This window comes from Micropterus dolomieu, linkage group LG03 (genome assembly GCF_021292245.1).
Source record: "Micropterus dolomieu isolate WLL.071019.BEF.003 ecotype Adirondacks linkage group LG03, ASM2129224v1, whole genome shotgun sequence".
In the NCBI taxonomy this organism is placed as follows: domain Eukaryota; kingdom Metazoa; phylum Chordata; class Actinopteri; order Centrarchiformes; family Centrarchidae; genus Micropterus; species Micropterus dolomieu.
Genome location: NC_060152.1, coordinates 14,032,045 through 14,051,820, shown reverse-complemented (window position 1 = coordinate 14,051,820; position 19,776 = coordinate 14,032,045). Strand labels below are relative to the sequence as shown.

General features: G+C 41.4%; 1 protein-coding gene across 3 annotated transcripts; it reads left to right on the top strand.

Annotated features, from left to right (window-relative positions):
- Nucleotides 1-1,965: 1,965 nt before the first annotated feature.
- Nucleotides 1,966-19,730, top strand: cacng8b (calcium channel, voltage-dependent, gamma subunit 8b). 3 transcript variants are annotated; one of them, XM_046045514.1, is made up of 6 exons: nucleotides 1,966-2,235; nucleotides 10,153-10,440; nucleotides 11,121-11,345; nucleotides 14,758-14,841; nucleotides 16,696-16,836; nucleotides 17,099-19,730. In XM_046045514.1, the coding sequence occupies exons 3-6, from the start codon at nucleotides 11,123-11,125 to the stop codon at nucleotides 17,899-17,901; spliced, it is 1,251 nt and encodes a 416-aa protein (XP_045901470.1). In that variant the 5' UTR covers nucleotides 1,966-2,235; nucleotides 10,153-10,440; nucleotides 11,121-11,122; the 3' UTR covers nucleotides 17,902-19,730. The 3 variants fall into 3 exon arrangements, with proteins under 3 accessions (XP_045901470.1, XP_045901471.1, XP_045901472.1); XM_046045515.1 differs by lacking the exons at nucleotides 1,966-2,235; nucleotides 10,153-10,440 and adding an exon at nucleotides 10,889-10,989; XM_046045516.1 differs by lacking the exons at nucleotides 1,966-2,235; nucleotides 10,153-10,440 and adding an exon at nucleotides 14,321-14,466 and having other exon boundaries at nucleotides 11,197-11,345.
- The last annotated feature ends 46 nt before the right edge of the window (nucleotides 19,731-19,776 follow it).

Sequence of the window (19,776 nt, the reverse complement as noted above, 5' to 3'; positions counted from 1 at the left end):
AGTCACGGCAAGCCACCACAGCCTGAGGGCAACATTGATCAGAGTGTTGTATATGTGTATGCGTTAGTGCGTGACTGCGTTGGTTGGCATATGTGTTTTCGTATGCATGAAGGTTAGTTGTTTATCATAACCTGCCTGAGACTCAACAATAACAGAAAATTGTAATTTGTAATATAAAGTAACTTCACTTAAATTAAATGGTTGTCTGTAAAACTTGGTCTGTGTTACATAAATATCTTCAGGTATTATATCATTCAAAATAAGTTCCTGTTTTTGGTCAAGGTCAGAAAGTGAGAAGAGTGAAGGAGTGAGTCATGTAGGTGAACTAATAATACATTTGGAGCAACAGCCTGCAACAAGGGAAACATTAAAAAGAGATAAAATACAATTTGAAATGAGACCATTTGCAAAACACAAATATATATCACATAAAACTATGATTCCAGTCTCAGATTTAGCTCAGAACGAAATGGAATTTGAAAGCATGATGCCATAGATGCAAACAGTAAATAATAATGGGTTTCAGTGTGTAAGAAACAGAGTTAGAGTGAGAGGTGTTACATTAGGAAGTCCAACATCAAACATCCACAGGTCAATAAAACTAAAAAGTCTGAGCACTCTGCTGTCTGACTTCCAGGACTGAAAGGTTCCTCTGTGTGTGTAAATATGTTTGTGTGTGTGTGTGTGTGTGTGTGTGTTTTGTGAGTGCCTCTTCTGATGAATGAAGCCCGACTGCTGGTGTAAACAGCTGAGATTAAATTGTGACTTGTGGTTGTTGTGTGGCCACTTTTCTGCAATAATGTGCTTTTCACTGTGTGTGTGCAGGCCTGTGTGTATATTTTCTTGTCTGTTTCTTTGGTTTGTGTGTGTGTGTGTGTGTGGCAGTGTGGGTTGAGTGGATCTCTCTTTTCACCATCACCATTACTGCATGAAAGACCTGTCACTCTGTATTAGCTCTTTGTAGCTCTCCCGCACTCCTCTCTGTGTATATGTTTGCGTGTGTGACAGAGATAGAGAGAGAGGGGGGGGGGGTGAACTGGGCTGCAAAGCCATTTTAATGCTATTGAAGGTCATTGTCCGCTCAGTTTTGTGCCCCCTGACTGCTCTGTGCTCCCAGCAGCTCAGCCACTGGCCGCACTGTTATAGATCTGTTGATGACATAATTTGGTCTACATTACAAACAGCGAGATCCCTCATCACTGAAGTCATTGTACTAATAATTATGGAAATATTAGTCAATTATCACAATTATGGTACAGTTTAATTTCAGTCAGTATTGATATTGACCTGTAGATATCTGACTTCAATATTTAACATCTCTCTCTTTCTCTCTCTCTGTCTCTGTCTCTCTCTCTCTCTCTCTCTCTCTCTCTGTCTCTGCAGGGCTGCACTCGTGCTGCATTTCCCAGAACTACCAGCGCGGCCCTCATCCTCATCATCATCACACAGAGGAAAAGCGTCCCACTGGCGCGCCATCGAGTCGCTCTACAGCAAAAAAAAAAGGAAAAAAAATTAAAACGACATCAATAACACACACACACACACACACACACAAAAACTGGCTTAATAGGCTACTTACAAACGCACAGCCTGCGCGCGCGGCACACGCTCCAATAAGCACATCCAGACCAATTCCCTCAATATGAGAGAGAAGAGAGAGAGGAGGGGAGATGAGGTGGGGGGCGGGGGGTTAAGCCTTCGCTGGGTCTTATAGCACAACATACTGTAGTAGATTTCATCTTGTGTCGATTCTGACATTATCCGTCACCATTCACATCAGTGAGAGTTTTGGTGGGATGCGACAAGTTGCTTGCGTCTGGCTCAGTGTGGGAGAAAAAGATAGAGGAGCAGACAGGCAGGCGAGCGCTCGTCCAACCGGAGGGGAGGGGGAGACGCATTCTCTCCGAGTACACACAAGCAGCGGCCACATCCTCTGTAGACAAATCCGTGTTCAGTGACGTGTTTTGTAATAGCCCTTTTTTATGCATGTTCAACCCTTTTCTATCACTGGCTGGTTTACATTTTATCAGGAATTGAGAACCCATTCCCTCGCGTGCTTCTTACTGTCATCAACTCTAAATTCATCCCTTTCTATTTATTTATTTTGTGCCTCGATCGACCCTCTATTTAGCCCATCTACAGTCCACCCCCTATCTTCTTTTTTCCCTCCATCTCCTTCTCTTTGCGAGTGCGACGCGCTGCGAATCTCTGAAATAATTTTTAAAAAGCCTGCAGGTAAGACCTCTACAAGCTTCTTTCAATGATTATAATTAGGACGGTGTCACTGTTGTGTATTTTTTTTACTTCGCAGCTTAATGGATCACTGTTCATCCAGTGTAATTTACACGCCACATTGATTTGTTTCACGTTGCTTGCAACTTAGCCCACTACTGACAGTGTAGACTACGGAATTTACAGGGCAAAAAATAATGATAATAATTCTCAGACTTCTGCCACCTCTCTGATTAAATACTGAATGATAATTTTCCCACCTATTTCCGTGGGCCTATAATTAGCGACTGCAACGTCTATTATGCAAATTAAACCCTTATAATAGCTCGTTTGAAGCTCTCCCTGCAACCGCACCGTAGGTATTGGGGTTAAACTATCTGTTGTATGTGCTGAAATGACCGGCTACTTGTCCCACGATCAGGAGGTATTTCTGTGTCTTAATGTGTGATTTGTGTCCCACTCCACTGAGTTTTCTCTGTACCGGCCGCTTGATGCTAGGCGTCCATTTTCCACCGTGTAGCCTATGCAGGCAGGGTGATGTGTGTAGCTTACTCTATTAATGAATGCACCGCAGTCCGCATCACTATACCTGAGCTTTGCACGCTCTCTCAGACCCGTAGCTCAGAGCTTGCATGTGTCTAATCAGTGGTCTGCATAGCTTCTGCTGCTGGACCCCTCGCAGTGCAGGGCCAAGCTTCAGGCTGGACCTGGGCCACATCATGTTATCTGATGCGTTATGAGATTAATTTTCTATTCAGCCCACTGTCTCCTCTCACTGGCCATCCTAGTGCTCTGTGTTCTGACAGATCCAGAGGTAAAGGGCTCCAAACATCTGGCACCCTATCAATCATTCATTTTTCATCACAGCTCATCACATCTGGGCTGAAGGTGTAATGAAATGTCTTGAATTGGAAATGCTATAGGAGTGTGCACTGCAGCATTCAGGAGTTAGCATGCATTCTTAAAAAGCATTGTTGTGAGTTATAACTGTCTCTGCTGGGGCTGCAGCCCATGACAGGTACGCCTCTCTCAGAGATTATAACCAGCTGATATGAAATAACCAAACATGGTCACTTTGGTGACTGTTGCACAAGCCTTTCCCCTCTGAGCCAAGCTTTTGATTTAGGTACTGCATCTCTTCAGCAGGGGATCTGGCCCTTCTTTTTTTTTTAAGCAGCCCAAGTGTCCATCAGCACCTGCTCCTTTATAGTTATAATGCAGATCTAAGTTCTCGTTTGATGTGGGCACAGTTGCAGGCATAAAGTTGAACGTGTCATATTTGTATCATCAGTTCAGGTGTCAAGATGTGGATGTTGACTGATACTTAAATAGTAGTTTTTGTTTATTTCAATATAGTTAAATATGATTAGTAAATAGATAATTGTGGATGAGAACCGTAATTCCACAGTTCATTAATTGCCTTTCTGTACCTTCAGGAGACGCATAATAAAACATGTGGAGATCATTTATATAATTTTTACTCTAGTTTACAAAATGACTATGTCTTTTCATGATGGCAAAAGTTTAAGGCTGAATGCTTAAAGGGCATGTACAGCGAAGTTAAGTGCTGTGACACATCAAACATTTTTCCAAACATGAGACAGTGTAATTTCTTGCATCATTGCTGCGATTGACTGCTCACCTCTCCATCAATGATCAGTGAATATTTCATTGAGGTGTGTTTGGCCCCACCGTCTGTTGGTCACGCGCCCTCGGTCCCTCCGCCTCCCACGTGGTAAACACCGTCTGTACTATGTGTGTGATGTGTGTGTGGCTGTGATGCTTGTCTCTGTGGATTTTGGATAACTTTCAAAACCCCTCAGCTGGCTCTAAGATCTGTTGTTTACGCTGTAAGGTGACTCATTGCAGTCAATACTGGTGCGTGGACCACACAGGCTCTAGTTGTTTTTTTTTAGCGCTGGCCAAATCATAATCATCTAACGCACAAGTGGTCCAGGACAATGTCTGTAACTTTTGAGTGTTTCCGCTTGTTTTGCTTCTCTATTTTTCTCTAATTTCATAGCTGGTTAGGTGGTCAGGTCAGACCATCTCCTTCTCAGTCTCTGTGTCTCTCTCTGAGGAGAAGCAATTCTGCAATGATCATCACACCTGTCATGTAGCTATTATTCAAAGGATCAATGCCTTTGCTGCAATTTTCTCAGTGGTCTTCTACAGTGAGGCATCACACTGTTTTTTCATCTCTTCGGATGGAGGAAACCCAGCATTGTATGAGAGGAACAGAAACCTCAATTTAAATATGATCAAAATACCACTGTTCAGTCGTATAACGGTGTAACTTCTGATCTCTGCACCAATGTCGGTAAAACAAACTCCTGCATACTTATTAAGCAAAGTAAATTTGAATCTACTGGACCTAAAGGAGTGCAAATCAAACACAGGCATCCTGTATTTGTTGATTTAGTAAACTTATTTAATTTCCTTATAATTCCAGTGAGCAGAGACTTTCATCCAACAGCTTGCTAATAGACTTCCTCACAATGTGTGTGACCTATGCATCATTAACCTACAGCTTTGGTGCTTTTGAGTGCTTCGCCCAAGTTAGCGTAGCCTCTGAGCCTGTGATTGAACCGTATCGTGATATATGGTAGGCAACCTGTCTGTGCAGAGGCATGCAATGTAAACATACAGCAGACACAGCGTTAGCATGTCTGAAAGTCAAGCGTGCTCACTGGAGCAATGTGGGACCTGTGACCAAAACCTCTTTACTCATTACAACAGGCAGTATGTGTGTGTGTGTGTGTGTGTGTTGTGTAAACAGTATAAAAAAATAAAGATCTTCAGACAACTTCATTGTTATCATTTCAATATCTTATGTGACTGAGTTGCTGCTAATATGCAGGGAGTTTTGGTTTTACAGGGAGCTACAGACAAGACTTCAGGAAGTGACTGCGCCGGCCAAGAAATATGAAACTAGAACCAAGCGGTAGCTAGCTTAGCCCAGTAGTGTTCCCCGAATATTTTAGTTTTTGTTATTTATTAAGCAAAACTGTTAAACATTTGCTTGTTCCAGCTTCTTAAATATGTTGTTTTTCTCAGTTTTATCATCATTGTAAATTAAATATGTTTGCAATTTGGACTGTTGGTTGTATAAAACAAGCAATTTGAGGACATTACCTTGGACTCGTCACTACCTTGGTTAAATAGTGATGGAATTTAATGAAATGTTCTTATGCATGAGTGAAAATAATCATTAGCTGCAGTCGTACTGTATCTGTATTAAGGACTACTGTCTTTTTTGAGTAGCTTTGATATCTGCAAATATTCAGTTCTTTCCCTAGTTAGTTTATTTCTCCTCTGCTGCACTTATATGACAAGATGATAAATTAACAACACACTTAAAATTTAAAGGTCCATCATGAGTTAGATCTGCTGTCAAAGAGTACTTTACTTGTGAATATGGGTGTCTTCATGCATGTGCATGGTTGCACGTGCACGTGCACGTGTGTTAAAGCATATGTTCATGGGTTCATGAGCGTCAGGTCATCCAGAGACACTTTATTTTGGGAGCCTCTTAGACCAAGGTGTTACTGTCACTGCCTCCTCGGGCTCTTCTGCTCAGACAGGCAGAGACTTCACATGCAGTCTGAGGATCTTGGTGGACTCTTTACATGGGCTTAATGGCAATTCTGCTATGCTTTGAAATGCCTTTTAAAGATGACCTACTTTATGATTTTATTGTCATCATTTTGACAGTTGTGGGGGTTTGAGGCTGCGTATATGCTTGCATGCCAATGGTTTGTTTGTGTGTTGATCTTTTTCTGTGCACCTGCGCGTGTGTCTGTGCTGGCATGCATGTGAGTGTGTGGAGATGTAAATATATGTGTGTGTGTGTGTGTGTGTGTGTGTGTGTGTGTGTGCGCCCCAGCTGTGGGATCTCAGCAATAAGCTCAGGTGTGTAGGTTTTTCTCATGATTAAGGAGAGAAATCATCTCAGCTACCAAGACTCACTGCTCTGAATATTTAGGCATGTTTTCATAATGTTGACTGCTGCCATCAAGTACTCAGAATAGAATACGCTGCATGTATTTTTAGAGCTGTCATCATAAGTAGGCCTAGTGCATTTTTTCCTCTGGTCAAGAAATCAACATTGGCTTATGTCATTTTCACTAACTCTAACTAAAGTCCTGCTTTCGGTTATATTTCCTCTCCTGGATATGCAATGGTCAATGTAGTGTGACTCTCTGTAGAATCGGTGTTGTATTTACACTGAAGATATTCCCACATGCCCACACAGAACCAGTGCCTTTCATGTGTGTGGAAAAACGTATTACAGATGTCATCATTTATTCAACAAGCAGTTTGGTAGTTGATTTATGCAATGAATAGCTAATGGAGCAGCTGCTACAAAATTCTAATCTCCTGTGTGATTTATGGCTGCATTATTGGAGCCACAACTCATTGGGTGTGCTTATATTTTATACGAGGTATTCTGTCATGCTTTGAATGAGTCACGCAGGTAGATCTGATTACATGTGAAGTTTTCTGACAAGTGAAGGCCTGGTCCCATAATGTTCCCTGTAGCTAGGTCCCAAAGCTAAGCTCTTGGCTTTTGTTGCACCGTGCTGCAGCTAATTGGCCTCTGGCTGGCCCAGAGTCCTACAAGTGGTGCAAACATAGTAAAAAACATCACTGTAAGGGTAAGTTTGCTCTGGGAATATCAGAATTATAGAAAAAGGCAAAAATGTATTTATATATTCTATATTATAAATCTACAAATATTCTAAATCCAAAATTACCTGCCAAATCTGTTGCCATTTGGGACTGTACAAAAATTACTGAAGTGGTGAGGGAGGCTGAACCTTAAGTTTCTTTGTAAAAAGCAACGTCCTCCCCAAAGAGTACTGCACATGTTTAGCATAGCACGATTATAACATTGTCAGACTCACAATGTACAGTTTTTAAAAAAGGGTCTACATTGATGATTGATTGATCGATGCAGCAGATCCAGAGATATCATCTTTTTTGATTCCATGCATTGTTTTTCCATGTCAAAACCTGGTGCCTACATTACCTACCTACATTATTATCACAAAGCAACTTATCCCGCAACAGCTCGGTTGGCGATTCGGGTGTGTTATGCTAGTAGCAGCTTATGAAGCCTTGAGCCGCTAGACGCTGACTCAAGTGACATCACTTTACATCACATGTGCAAGTTATCCGACCTGTAAACAGACTTTGATGTGTTAAATCTGTGGAGTTCCCCTTTAATGTTTTTAATGTGTTGTTTAATGTGCACTCTTGACTCACTTTAGCAACACTCTAACACTTGTTGGGTCCATGATCAACCAACTTGTTTAATAGTGGACCCAATTTAAACCTCAATATCTTAAAGCATCTTTTACTGGTGCCAATGTTCACTTTAATAAAATGCTGATACAGAGACTAAACGGCTATCTCCTGCTCTCCCAGAAAAGCCAGACTACACTGCTCTCAGCTAAAAGAAAAATTACAATACCCTTTCCCACTTCCCAACAACCCCCCTTGCCCTCTTGTCTTTCACGCTGTCATTCCTCTTATCCCCATCTTCCTTAATTATTGGTGGAAAATAGAAATTACAGATAATTAAGTGACAATTATGATCTCCTACACAGGGGAGGTTTTTGCTAAGGGGATTAACAGTAGGTTATTGTTAAGGTCATTCATTAAATACTGGAGTACACACACACACATACACACACACACACACACACATTAGATGCAGTGTTTGTAGGCCTTGAATATAGTGTATTCACTTCTGGACATGCATTTTCCTCAGGGAGAGGCACTGTGTTGATAGGGTTGGAAGGTCATACTACACACACACACACACACACACACACACTCACTTGGTTGCTTGCACATATGAACCCACAATGTATAAATAAGCCACACAGTGGTGGTGTCACTTGACAGTTTACATAATAAGGACCCTGAACGCAGAGATACGAGGCTAACTGTCTAACTGAGGGAAGCTGAGGGGAACATTACTGGGATTCAATAAGATTGGACTAGACCCATCCTCAGATGCACTGGAGAGGAAATGTGTACACACATAAAACACACACACACACACACACAACACACCGTCTCTCCTTCCATCCCTCCTTCTGTCTCTGAGGCAGCTCTGTTTTGGGTCTCACAATGCAAACAGGATGTAACCTATTTTGATCACGGTGCCATATTGCATCATCAAATATTAACAGACTTGACTGCACTGCATTATGTCTGCTAAATAATGTTTGTTGAATAATGTGTGCTGCTTTATCATATCCCTCATATTTATTCCTAATTCACCAAGAAAAAGACACCGACAGAGGGGATACTTCTCATTCTCTACCTAATGCCGCGTTGCTGTTATTCATGTGTGTTTATAAGTGCACGTTTGTGTGCGTGTATGTGTGTGTGTGTGTCTGGGAGCATCTGTGTTGCTGTGGTCACACATAAATCTATTGATAGAGCGTTAGCGCACTGGTCGGTCTGTCTGGGTTTCAGAGTCAACACTCATGCTAGTGATTTGAAATATTCCCCCTCATTTCTGCCTCTTTCTTTCCCATCTCTGTTCTCTCTCTGTTTTGCCCTCTCTGCCTCTTTCTCCCTCTATCTCTTGCCTGCCCCCCCCCCCCCAGCTCTATGCTGATCCAGACTTTGGAATTCAATGTTGCTATGGTAACAATGTCGGGTTGGTCCTCTCTGCCTCCCCCTCTTGCTCCTCTTATTCAGACTAGATGCAGTACAACGTGCTCTGGAGTCATTCAGTCTTTAGCCTGTAATACTGTCACTTCTATAATTAACCTGTATTAACACAGTTCCAATATGGTTCTACAACATCTTAATTAAGCATATGTAGTATAGACTGTAGTGCTGTTTAGTTTCATCCGTCAGACAGTAAACGAATCTGCAACTATTTTCATAATGGATCAAACATTTAAGTCATTTTTTAAGCAACAATACTGAGAGTCTACAGTCATATCATGTTATGCACATCACTGCTTTCAGCTAAATGCTAATATCAGCACGCTGACATGCTCACAATGAAAATGCTAACATTATAAGAAGGTATATAGTTTACCATGTTAATCACCTTAGTTTAGCGTGTTAGCATTTTAACATTTTCTAATTAGCAAAGAACACGATGTCCAGCCAAGGCTGATGGGAATGTCATTAGTTTTACAGGTATAGGGTTAAGACAAAGTATAGGCCCTAATTTTGATCTGAAAAGTGATTGTAATTTATCCTGAGGGGGACATACAGCAAATTTTAATGGTGATCCTTCCAATAGTGGCTGAGATATTCTTTTTATGAAATCCCAAAATGTCAAGATAATGAGAAAAAGTCAGTCATTGAGCATCTGAAGACCAACATTTCATGGCAATCTGTCCATTTTGTTATTGAAATTGATCTTGAGGTTTTGAACTGTTTGCCAAATTAGACCAATAAACCAAAATTTTGATTTTGATAGATTTCAATGTACTATCACATAAGACAAAGAAAAAAACAGCACATCTCAACAACTGAGATGCTAGAACTAGATAATGTTTGGTATTTGGTATTGAAAAATCTATTTAACAATTAATCAACTAAGTTGCTGAGTAATTTCTTGCCAATCGACTAATTGATTAACTGACTAATTGTTTCAGCTCTAAAGCTTACAATACTGCAAATAAATGATGAGGATAAACTTGACAAATCAGCACTAAATAAAATCTGAAGACAATACGGAATAAAATAATCACAAGATCAAGCCATACTGTTTGAACTCTTTGGAATATAACATAGTATAATAAAATATTGAACATAATGTTTTAATTTTTTTGGCATTATTATTTTGTCACTTTTCATCTGTAAATTCATGGCCTGATACTACTAAGTTAACTAATAAAATGCTAAATTCCCCTCTCTTTTGCTTTATTTTATGTGCAGCAGCAGAGCAGTGACCATGATGCAAGTTTTCTGCTAACAGAGGAGGGACGGAGAGCGGGACAACTGTCCAAGTCACAACCTCCACCAGCAACAGCCCTTCAGTGAGCAAGAAAGACAGAGAGAGCAAGAGAAAGAGGCAAAAGAGAAAAAACAAGCGCAAGAAGGAGAGAGGGGAGCAGGTGAAAACAGTCGATGGATGCTGTCCGGATTGAGGGGACAGCACGTTCTTCACTGACGAGGAAAAGAAAGATTTCAAAATTGAGTCGAAGGATAGAAACTCGCCGTCAGGTAAGTCTTAAGTCGTTGAGATCTACAGTAGCAACAACAGTCCACTGAGGCAACTTCACTGCATCTCACTCATCAATGTATGTGTACCTGGTGCTATTTTGTGAGAGCATATATGCACGTTTGTAAAAGATGCACCCACACTGACTTTCTAATAAAGATCCAAACAGATACAAGGTGATCTCATGTTAGATCTGCTATGTGTGTATGTGTGTGTGTATGTGTGTTTGTGTATTCATCTCATGCCTGCTGATTCTGAGGGGGAGAACGGAATCAGGGTCATGAATATGGAAAAACACTGCGATTGGGAGGGTGTGATCTGTTGTGTCTCACATCAATTGTTTCTTGTTAAGCGAAGTCAGCAGAGTCATCCAACTCTCCTCCAAGGACACATAATACAACCACTTATCCACCTCCCACATCCACCTCCTCCTCGTTCTCGTCTTTTCTCATCACCTCCCTCTCTGCCTCTCACCGGTGCCCCTCACCTCCTCTTGCCCCGCATCATCTCACCTGAGCGTTTTCTGTCTTTTTCAATAAACTGCACATTGTGTATGATTGTAAACTCACTTCTGCTGGGTCATTCTAGTCTAGTCTAAATACTTGTTTTTCTCTCACTCATAATGTCCGTCCTTTTCCTCTTCTCCCTCCTTTCCACCTCCTCCTATCTTTTCTCTCTGAAGGCATGGTGTGTGAGAAGGGGATCCAGATCCTTCTCACCACCGTGGGGGCATTTGCTGCCTTCGGCCTGATGACGGTGGCAATAGGGACGGACTACTGGCTGTACTCCCGTGCCCTCATCTGCAACAGTACAGCTAATGTCACCCAGGATGACCCCCATAATAAGGACAAGAAGGACCCTGGAGCGCTCACCCATTCTGGACTGTGGAGGATATGCTGCCTGGAAGGTAAAGTTGTGGGAGACATTTAGGGTCTATGGGTGGGATTTGAATGGAAGGGGCTGCATGCGGGAACAAGTTTGCTTTGGCTGAGGCTGCTGACTTCAGTAAAAAAGGGTGCAGGGAAAGCTGATATATGGCGCAACTTACTTTCTAGCCATTAAGCATGTAATGTTCTCCAGTCAGACTAAACTCTTGTTTATCAGGACTCGTAAGGACCCGAGGAAAAAATAAAGCTAGGTCAGTTGAAGATTGAAGAAATAGTTTGACATTTTGGGAAATGCACTTTTTGGCTTTGTTGCTGAGTGTTAAATGAGAAGATTGATACCATTAATATGAAGCTAAAGCCAGTAACCAGTTAGTTTATCTTAGCATAAAGATTTGAAACAGGAGGGAACAGTTAGCCTGCCTCTTAATCTGCATAAAACAGAAGATTAAAAAAACAATTAGTGAATTTACAGGGTTTAAAATCCTAAATAGTCTAAGGCTAACTGACTGTTTCCAGTCTTGCTAAGATAAGCTAACTGGCTGCTACATGTAGCTTCATATTTACAATATATATGGGAGCAGTATCAATCTTCTCTTCTATCAAGAGAAGAAAGCAAGAAAGTGAATTCATATTTCCCAAAATGTTAAACAGTTCTTTTTAAGTGTACTTTATAGTCTTAATTTCAGGTAAGAGGTTAATATTTGTCCATTTTCCCAGCAGAATAATTCAGGTTGAGCACACATTAATGTAAAGATTTCTGTAGCCTATTTATACTTTGTTGTGATCATAAACTCTTGTCTTTTTGCTTCTGCTGTGATTCTACTATTTAACGCTTAGCAAAATCAAGTGGGTGGCACTGGACACTGGAGCTAGTGATGAATCCAACTGAACTGAATTAATTACTGTGGAATGAAAACTTGTATCTCTTGGCTATGTCAAAGCTTTTAAGTGGAAACATATGCTCCGTCAGTCACCATATGTGTTATTCTTTCTTTTTATTGGCTGTGTTTACTCTGCATCGGTGTAAACAACACAAACACTGAAATTCAGCAAAGTCGGCATTTCACTTGACTCTAGGACACTTTGCTTAGAAAGCTGCAGCACTGCTGTAATATCAGTAATCATTATTAGCAATCAACATATACATGTCCCATTCATATTTGTAAGCTTTTGCTATAGTGACAAGAAAAGAGTTTTACATAATTGCAGTATAATTATATGATACTGACGCGTAACCCTCACTCAAATTATTCCATTAATCATTGTGTTTGATTCAGGCTGCAGTAATTTAATTCAAGCGCTTTGAAACAAAAGGCCCATGTTCACCCCGAAACCCATCACTCCAAGTGGCGGAAGCTACAGAAACTGGCAACCATCCGTCAATCTTAACTTTGTCACTGCAACACAAGCTGCTAATTCATTATACATTACACTGGCTGACACTGGCACAACAGTAAAAGCTAGGATGGAGTTAATAGTGAAACAGCTACAGCCAAAGGGGTGGTGTGAGTTAGCGATCTATGCCTTTGCTCACATACAGACTTCTGACTCCAGGAAAACCTCTTGGCTCTCCTTATAAAGCATCCCTGGGCCCATCCTGGGCTTGGTCATTGTACAAAGCTAATTTGTCCTCATCTCTAAGCTTCCTGATAGCAAAGCAGCCAATTAGAGATAAGCTCTAGCCCTTGCAGCACTGCTGCAGTGCACCCCCACCCACTCCCTCCGTTACCTCACTCTTTCAGTTTCTCTACTTGCTATCCCTCTGTCTCACTCCCCTAAACATGATATTTAATCTTTCACTGGTTTCTCTACTTCTTCCCCTCCTTGTAGATTATTCTCTGTCAGTCGTCTCTCAGTCTTCTCTCACATTGTGCTGCAGTAAAGCTGACAGTGTCTTGGCATGGCTTAGAGGTCAAGTATCCTTGATGTTTGTGGAGTATTCAGCCAAGATAGATCCTCAGTAGTCGAGCAGTGATGCAGTGAGGTGTAGCTGAAGTGGAAATGCAGGACATGCAAGCGCTAAAAGATTTATGCCCGTGGGTGGCACATTATGCTGAGGATAGAGATGTGTCCTGTCTTCCTCTCTAGCTCTCCTGCAGGTTTACTGAAGGTGGGGATGTCGTGAATTACCTGTCATGATAACTTTGTTTTATTTGTAGGATGGTTTGGTCATATAGCACAGTGGTTCCCAACCTTTTTTGTCAAACCTACCTCCACAGTTCTGACAGCTGCAATCAAGTACCCCGTCACTGACACCTGTTATTTAATACAATTTGCTATATAAAAGTGGAAACAAATTTTTGTTCATGAGTTTTACCTTTCTGTTCAACTATGTATCTATTTATATTTCATTCAATGTTTTTATCCATTGCTTTTAACTATTTAATTAAAGCATTTCCCCATTACTTGTAGCTAACAGTTTTTATATCTTTGCTGGCTTGCTAACTACTTTTCAAGATTCAAGATTCAAGCACTTTATTTTCACTGTGTAGCACAATGAGATTACTTTGGTGACAACCCAAAATGTATCAATAATAAAAATAAAATAAGAGCTAAATAATCAATAGATTATTATAGACTATCACTGCAGTGTCCAACAGCAAAAATTAATATTGCACGAGTAAATAGTGTAATGCAAATTGCCACCCTTATTCACACAGTGGATTTCTTATTTTACTCAATGTCTTCCGACATACCCACTGCAGAAGTACCCCTTCACTGATATGGCACATGAAGAAGCCAGCTAATAAGGCCACTTAGTAGATTTTTGTATTTCCTGTAATTATGAGTAGGTAGACGTGCAATGTTTCAGGTGCAGCAAGTCATTCAGGGAATCAGTGATCAGTCCTCCAGCGATCATGTGCTTTTAGAAACTGGAGAGCCTTGAATGTATGAACGGCACCTGAAGTCTGTTGAGCCTGTGTCTCAGGATGGTAACACTCATACGTGTGGCTCAACTGATGTCCGGTCCCTTTGTACCTCCATTTCTTTACAGACGTCTCTCCCTCCATCTGTGTTTCTTCATTCCATCACTTCCATCCATCTTTCTCACAATCCACCCATCAGCAACAGTGGTGTGCTGTCATCATCGTGCGTCCATCCCTCCGTTCGTCTGTTTGTCTACATGCAAGACCCCGGCGGGTAGTTATCTGTCTGCCTGTGTGTCTGCATACTTGTATGTATTTATGCGTGTGTGCATTTAGAAGAACCATTAACTTTTGTGATGTTCTTGTCAGTATGTTGACGTTTATCATTTGGCACGTACAGTACGCTTGGATTCAAAAAAAGAGATTTTCTAACAAAGATACGACTGTGTTCAGGTGTCAGTTTGTCCCCCAGGAGGATATTTGCTGTTCTCTTTTGTTAAGGCTACACATATGAGTTCCTGTCTTTTGTTGTCTGGTCACCCCTCTTTCTTCTCTCATATCTCAGGAGTAAAGCGAGGAGTGTGTTCTCAGATCAACCACTTCCCAGAAGATGCAGACTTTGACCATGACGGGGCAGAGTACGTCCTACGTAAGTCACTACCAGCATTGCTAGCAATGAGAGAGAAGCCCAGTGATGAATAAAATAATGTAACATTACCTTCCATTATTTTTAAAACTGGGTGTTTCTACTGCTCATTCCTCAGAAGATTATCTCTGCAAGAAATAAACATGTGACAATGTGCACAGAAAATCAGGCGAAATGGGGTGCCCTAGTTTGTACTCAGTGCCCTGCAGTGATATCTGCTCTATGATTTGCTACATGTGTGCCCGTGCATACATAGAGAAAAGCTTGTGTTCTGTTTACAATGTTGCAGAGGCATTTTGCTGGCATTTAGGTGGCATTTCGTCTCCTGTGGCCTTGTTGTCCTAGATGAGAGAGGAGTGTTAATGTGTGTGCGTGTGTGTGTGCGTGTGTGTGTGTGTGTGTGTGTGTGTGTGTGTGTGTGTGCATGGTTGGCAGACCTCCTGAAAGCATTGAAGGCCACATGGGCAGGGTTTGATTCAATCGTCTTGAACTGAGTAATTAATATCCTCACAAAGTATTATCTGTGTATTTTAATTTGAGGAGCTTTAAGCAATTTTATTCTCTTTGTGACAATTTTTCTGCGTCCTATTTGTTCAAGTATTAGTATTGTATTGTGTTTGTTGGCTGTTTTACTTCACCTGGAGTACAGCAACAGTTTTCCTAAAGTTGTAATCCTTTTATTCCTGGGTGATTTGGTGAATGTAAAGTTATAAAGCCCAACTGCTCTGCTTTTTAATGATTGTAATAGTAAAAAGAGACCTACCCAGCTGTAGGAACAGTGTTGATACTTATCGTTGTCATCTTTCTCATTAGGCAGGTAATGCGGTGGTTCACTTTTACACTGTGATCGGTAAGACTTTAGCTTTAGCTTCTGTCTTTATTTTTTTCACGTCAATTTGACAGCCTGATATCAACCTTCAAATGCACAATGCAACTGCAAAACTGTCTGCTTCTTTCTGAGATCGCTTTTTCAAAAATTAAGACAATATTTCTCTAGGGAGTGAAATAATAGACAGTGGCAGCGCAGAGATAAAATTCCAACAATTAGCAACAGTAACTAATGTAATTGGTAGTTTATTTGGTTAGCGAGAAGGTTCAGGAAGGATAGGATGGAGAGGCCTAGTGGGGAGGGCTGAAGGAATGAGAGTTTAAGATGGTAGGGATGAAGGGGGTTGGTTTGGTTCTAGCACGCATTTCTTTGATTGTGAGAGTAAACCGGAGTGCCTTTGGAAAACCCACGGAAACACGTGAAGAACATGCAAACTCCACACAGAAAGGCCTGGGGTGACCAAAGTCTGGACCCAGGACCTTCTTTCTGTGAGGCCACGGTGCTGCCCATAGAGAAAGGAGAGCAACAGGGTTTGGGAGGGAAAAGGCTGTTGTCTTGTTTTGTAGACCCATTTTAATGAAATTTATGAATCAACAGCAACAAAAATATATTGCATTTCCTATGACTTCTATCATCCAAAAGTTCAGTTTACATTATCAGTAACTCAATGCAGCTCTGTTAAGCCTGTAGGACAGCCTGCAGTTAACAATGAGGCTGATATCAATGAGGTAAAATTCAAAACAACACTAGGTTACATGCATTTCCTGTAAATCCCTTGTGCCAATTTGAATCCAGCTTGGGAATGGCGGACTAACAATGAAAACTACTATTTAGAGAGGTAATTACAGGATGTAAATACACTGATTGGCTATTTATTAAAAATTACCTTCATAAATAGTCTCATAAACTGGACTTGACTTTAAAATAATTCTGATATTGTCACAGAAATCCCATGTAATTTCACACATATTTATAATCCTGCACCTTTCTAATTTGTGCTTTTGACCATTATTCTCTCCTCTGTTCAGGCGTAGTCAGGGCGTCCAACATCTTCCCGATCCTCAGTGCCATCCTGCTGCTGATGGGAGGGGTTTGCATCGCTGCTAGTCGTTTCTATAAGAGCAAAAGGAACATTATCCTGGGGGCCGGAATTCTCTTTGTGGCTGCAGGTAACTTGTCTGCATGTGTGAGTGCTGGTCTGGAGAATATTACTTGCTCTAACAGTTTTTATGCGTTGTTTGGGAGTGTTGTGTGTAGACTCTAATGTCAGTTTAATAGAAGATTTTACATTCAGCCCTCATCTTGCCAATTTTCTTCATAGACAATGTCACAAATCATCATGTCAAACAAATGCGTTTATTAGTACTGTAAGTTGGTCTGTCTGAGTTTATTTAGCTCTTTTGTAAATACCGGATTTCTGTGCTCTCTCAGGTCTGAGCAACATTATTGGTGTGATCGTGTACATCTCAGCTGCATTGGGGGACATCTCTCCTAAGAAGGACGAGGATAAGAAGTGGCAGTACTCCTACGGTTGGTCCTTTTACTTTGGAGGCCTGTCTTTCATCATGGCCGAGATGGTGGGGGTGCTGGCTGTCAACATCTACATCGAGAAGAACAAGGAGCTGCGCTGCCGCTCGCGCACCGACATTTTTAAGAGCACCACGCACGCCATGCTCCGCTTGCCCAGCTACCGCTTCCGCCGCCGCTCCCGCTCCTCATCCCGCTCCACCGACCCCTCCCGCTCCCGAGATCCCTCACCTGTAGGGGGAGGTGGGGGCAAGAACTTCGGATTGCCCCCCTCAGCGCTGCTTTCCCAGGGCCCCATCTCAGTGTCCACTTTACCAAACCCCCACTCTCGCTCCCACACAGCCCTGGCTGGAGGTGACATCTCCCTCTACACGTTGTCCCGAGACCCCAAGCTGGGGGGTTTGCCGCCCATGTATGGAACGGTGGACAGGGCCACGCTATACCAGCTCCACAACTGCTTCCCAAAGGATGGAGGTGGAGGTGGAGGGGGGGTGATGATGAGTGGTACACTTCCCTCGCTTAAGTCCCACAACCCTTCCAATTCTTCCAACTCCAACGCGCAAATGCCCAACTCAGTGGGCTCCGGCCCTCCACCCTTCACCTCGTCCACGGTGGACAGGGAGCGAGGGATGGGCACTCTGGACAGGCTGAAGGGAGACAGGGAGAGCAACTCTAACACCCTCAATCGGAAGACAACGCCTGTGTAGAGAGAGGGTTCGAGAGGGGGAGGCAAGAAGGGAGGAGGAGAATGAGGATGGGTAGTGATAAAAGAGGGAAGACAGGGAGGAGCTCTGTGTTTGTGTGGCTCAACAGGAAATACATAGGAAGACAGTCAGACAGATGAAATGCTATATCTCTCCCTCCATGTTCACTGTTACTTAGTCTATTCAATCTCACTGAGAACAAAAATAAGATGAGTAATAACAGAGTGATAATAACAACAACAATGGACTTTCACAATAAAACTATTTTGATATTTTAATGTGCTAGAAATAATTTATTTTGTTAATGATCAAAACGCAATTAACCTTGGGCTATTAGGAAAATGTTTCACATATTTTTTTTGTGCAATATTACTGCTAATTTAACCAGATCATTATTATTGTAAAATTGTTGTTGTGATTATTCTTAGCGTTATTACAGGCTAGCTGTATTTGCAAACACTATAGTTTGGAATGAAAATTTTATTTTATAATGTTAGATCTCAACGACTTTTACTGTGAATTTCTTCCATACAGAGCCACTGGGACTGTCAGTGAGCTGTGACTGTGTCAAAGTGTCAAGCATGAGTGTGCACAATATGTGGGAGAATGAGGGCCTGTATTAGTTTTGTTTTTTTTACCCACCATATTATATAATTTTCATTTATAACATGTCAACAAGTCAGATTTGAATACTGTAAATTGTCTTCCAATATTGATACTGAAAGAAATGCAACAATAATGTGAGTGACTGAGACAACTGTCCAACTTCATTGTTACTATGAATCTGAGTTTTCTATGGGCCTCTGTTAGTCTTATTTCCATTCTAATCAGTGTTAACAGTAGTACTTGTAGCTATAGTCGTGTTGAAGATGTTTGTTCTTGGGCATTAACAGAAACCTCTGATTGGAGGAAGCAGAAAAAAGAGACATAGAATAATACATTTGTACAGATTCAGGTAAAGGTTACTGCCTGAGCAGAAAAACAAAAAACCTAATCATTTTTTTCTATGAAGAGTCCCAAAGTGAGACATGCAACTCATCATTTTCAGTGGCAAAAAAATACAATGTGTATATGTGGGTTGAGAGGGTTAAAAAAACACTATAGAGAAAAACTTTTGAAAAGATACATGTACATTGTAAATTACGCATAGCATACATATATTTGTAAAGTCTATAGATATGTTTTTCGGGACCACTGTTCAAACTGGGTATGCATTTTGGGCAGGTTTGGCTGAAGTGTTTGTTCCCGGTGCTCTCCCTGGACTCTTGTTGGGTGATTTCAACCTTGCGCAGCCATACTTGCCCCCCCCCCCCGCATTCCCGTCTGTATTTGGTCACATGATCAGCGTTCCCCTTCTTTATCACAAGACCAATAACAGATTCACCACAGAGACAACATCTTAACCTCCCCAAAGATTCTTTTCACTGTGCTTCCCCTGTGCAGAGTCTGAACTCTGACCTGATCTGTTTATGTTGATGAGAATGTAAACACATGTAACCCCCCCTCCCCAACTCTCTCTTCTAAACTTCCCGAGTGACTGCAGATCCGGGTTGAAACCATGGACACACCGCTACATGATATAACGAAGAAACAAAACAAAACAACCAGACGCTTCCAGATTCTATACATTTTCATTTCTTTGATTTCATTTGAGAAAAAGAATAATGTGATAAAACGGCGCACAGATAGCATTTATGTGGGCAATATGATTAGTATGTAGTTGAGAATAGATATATCTAGACAAATGATTATGGTTTATCTAAATGTGTGATAAACTTAAACACTGTATTGCACGAAGTTTATAAAAAAACAATAACAGACATATTCACAGACTGCTGTCTTTTGTTTCTTTTTTGCTAAGAAAGATGAGCGGGCACT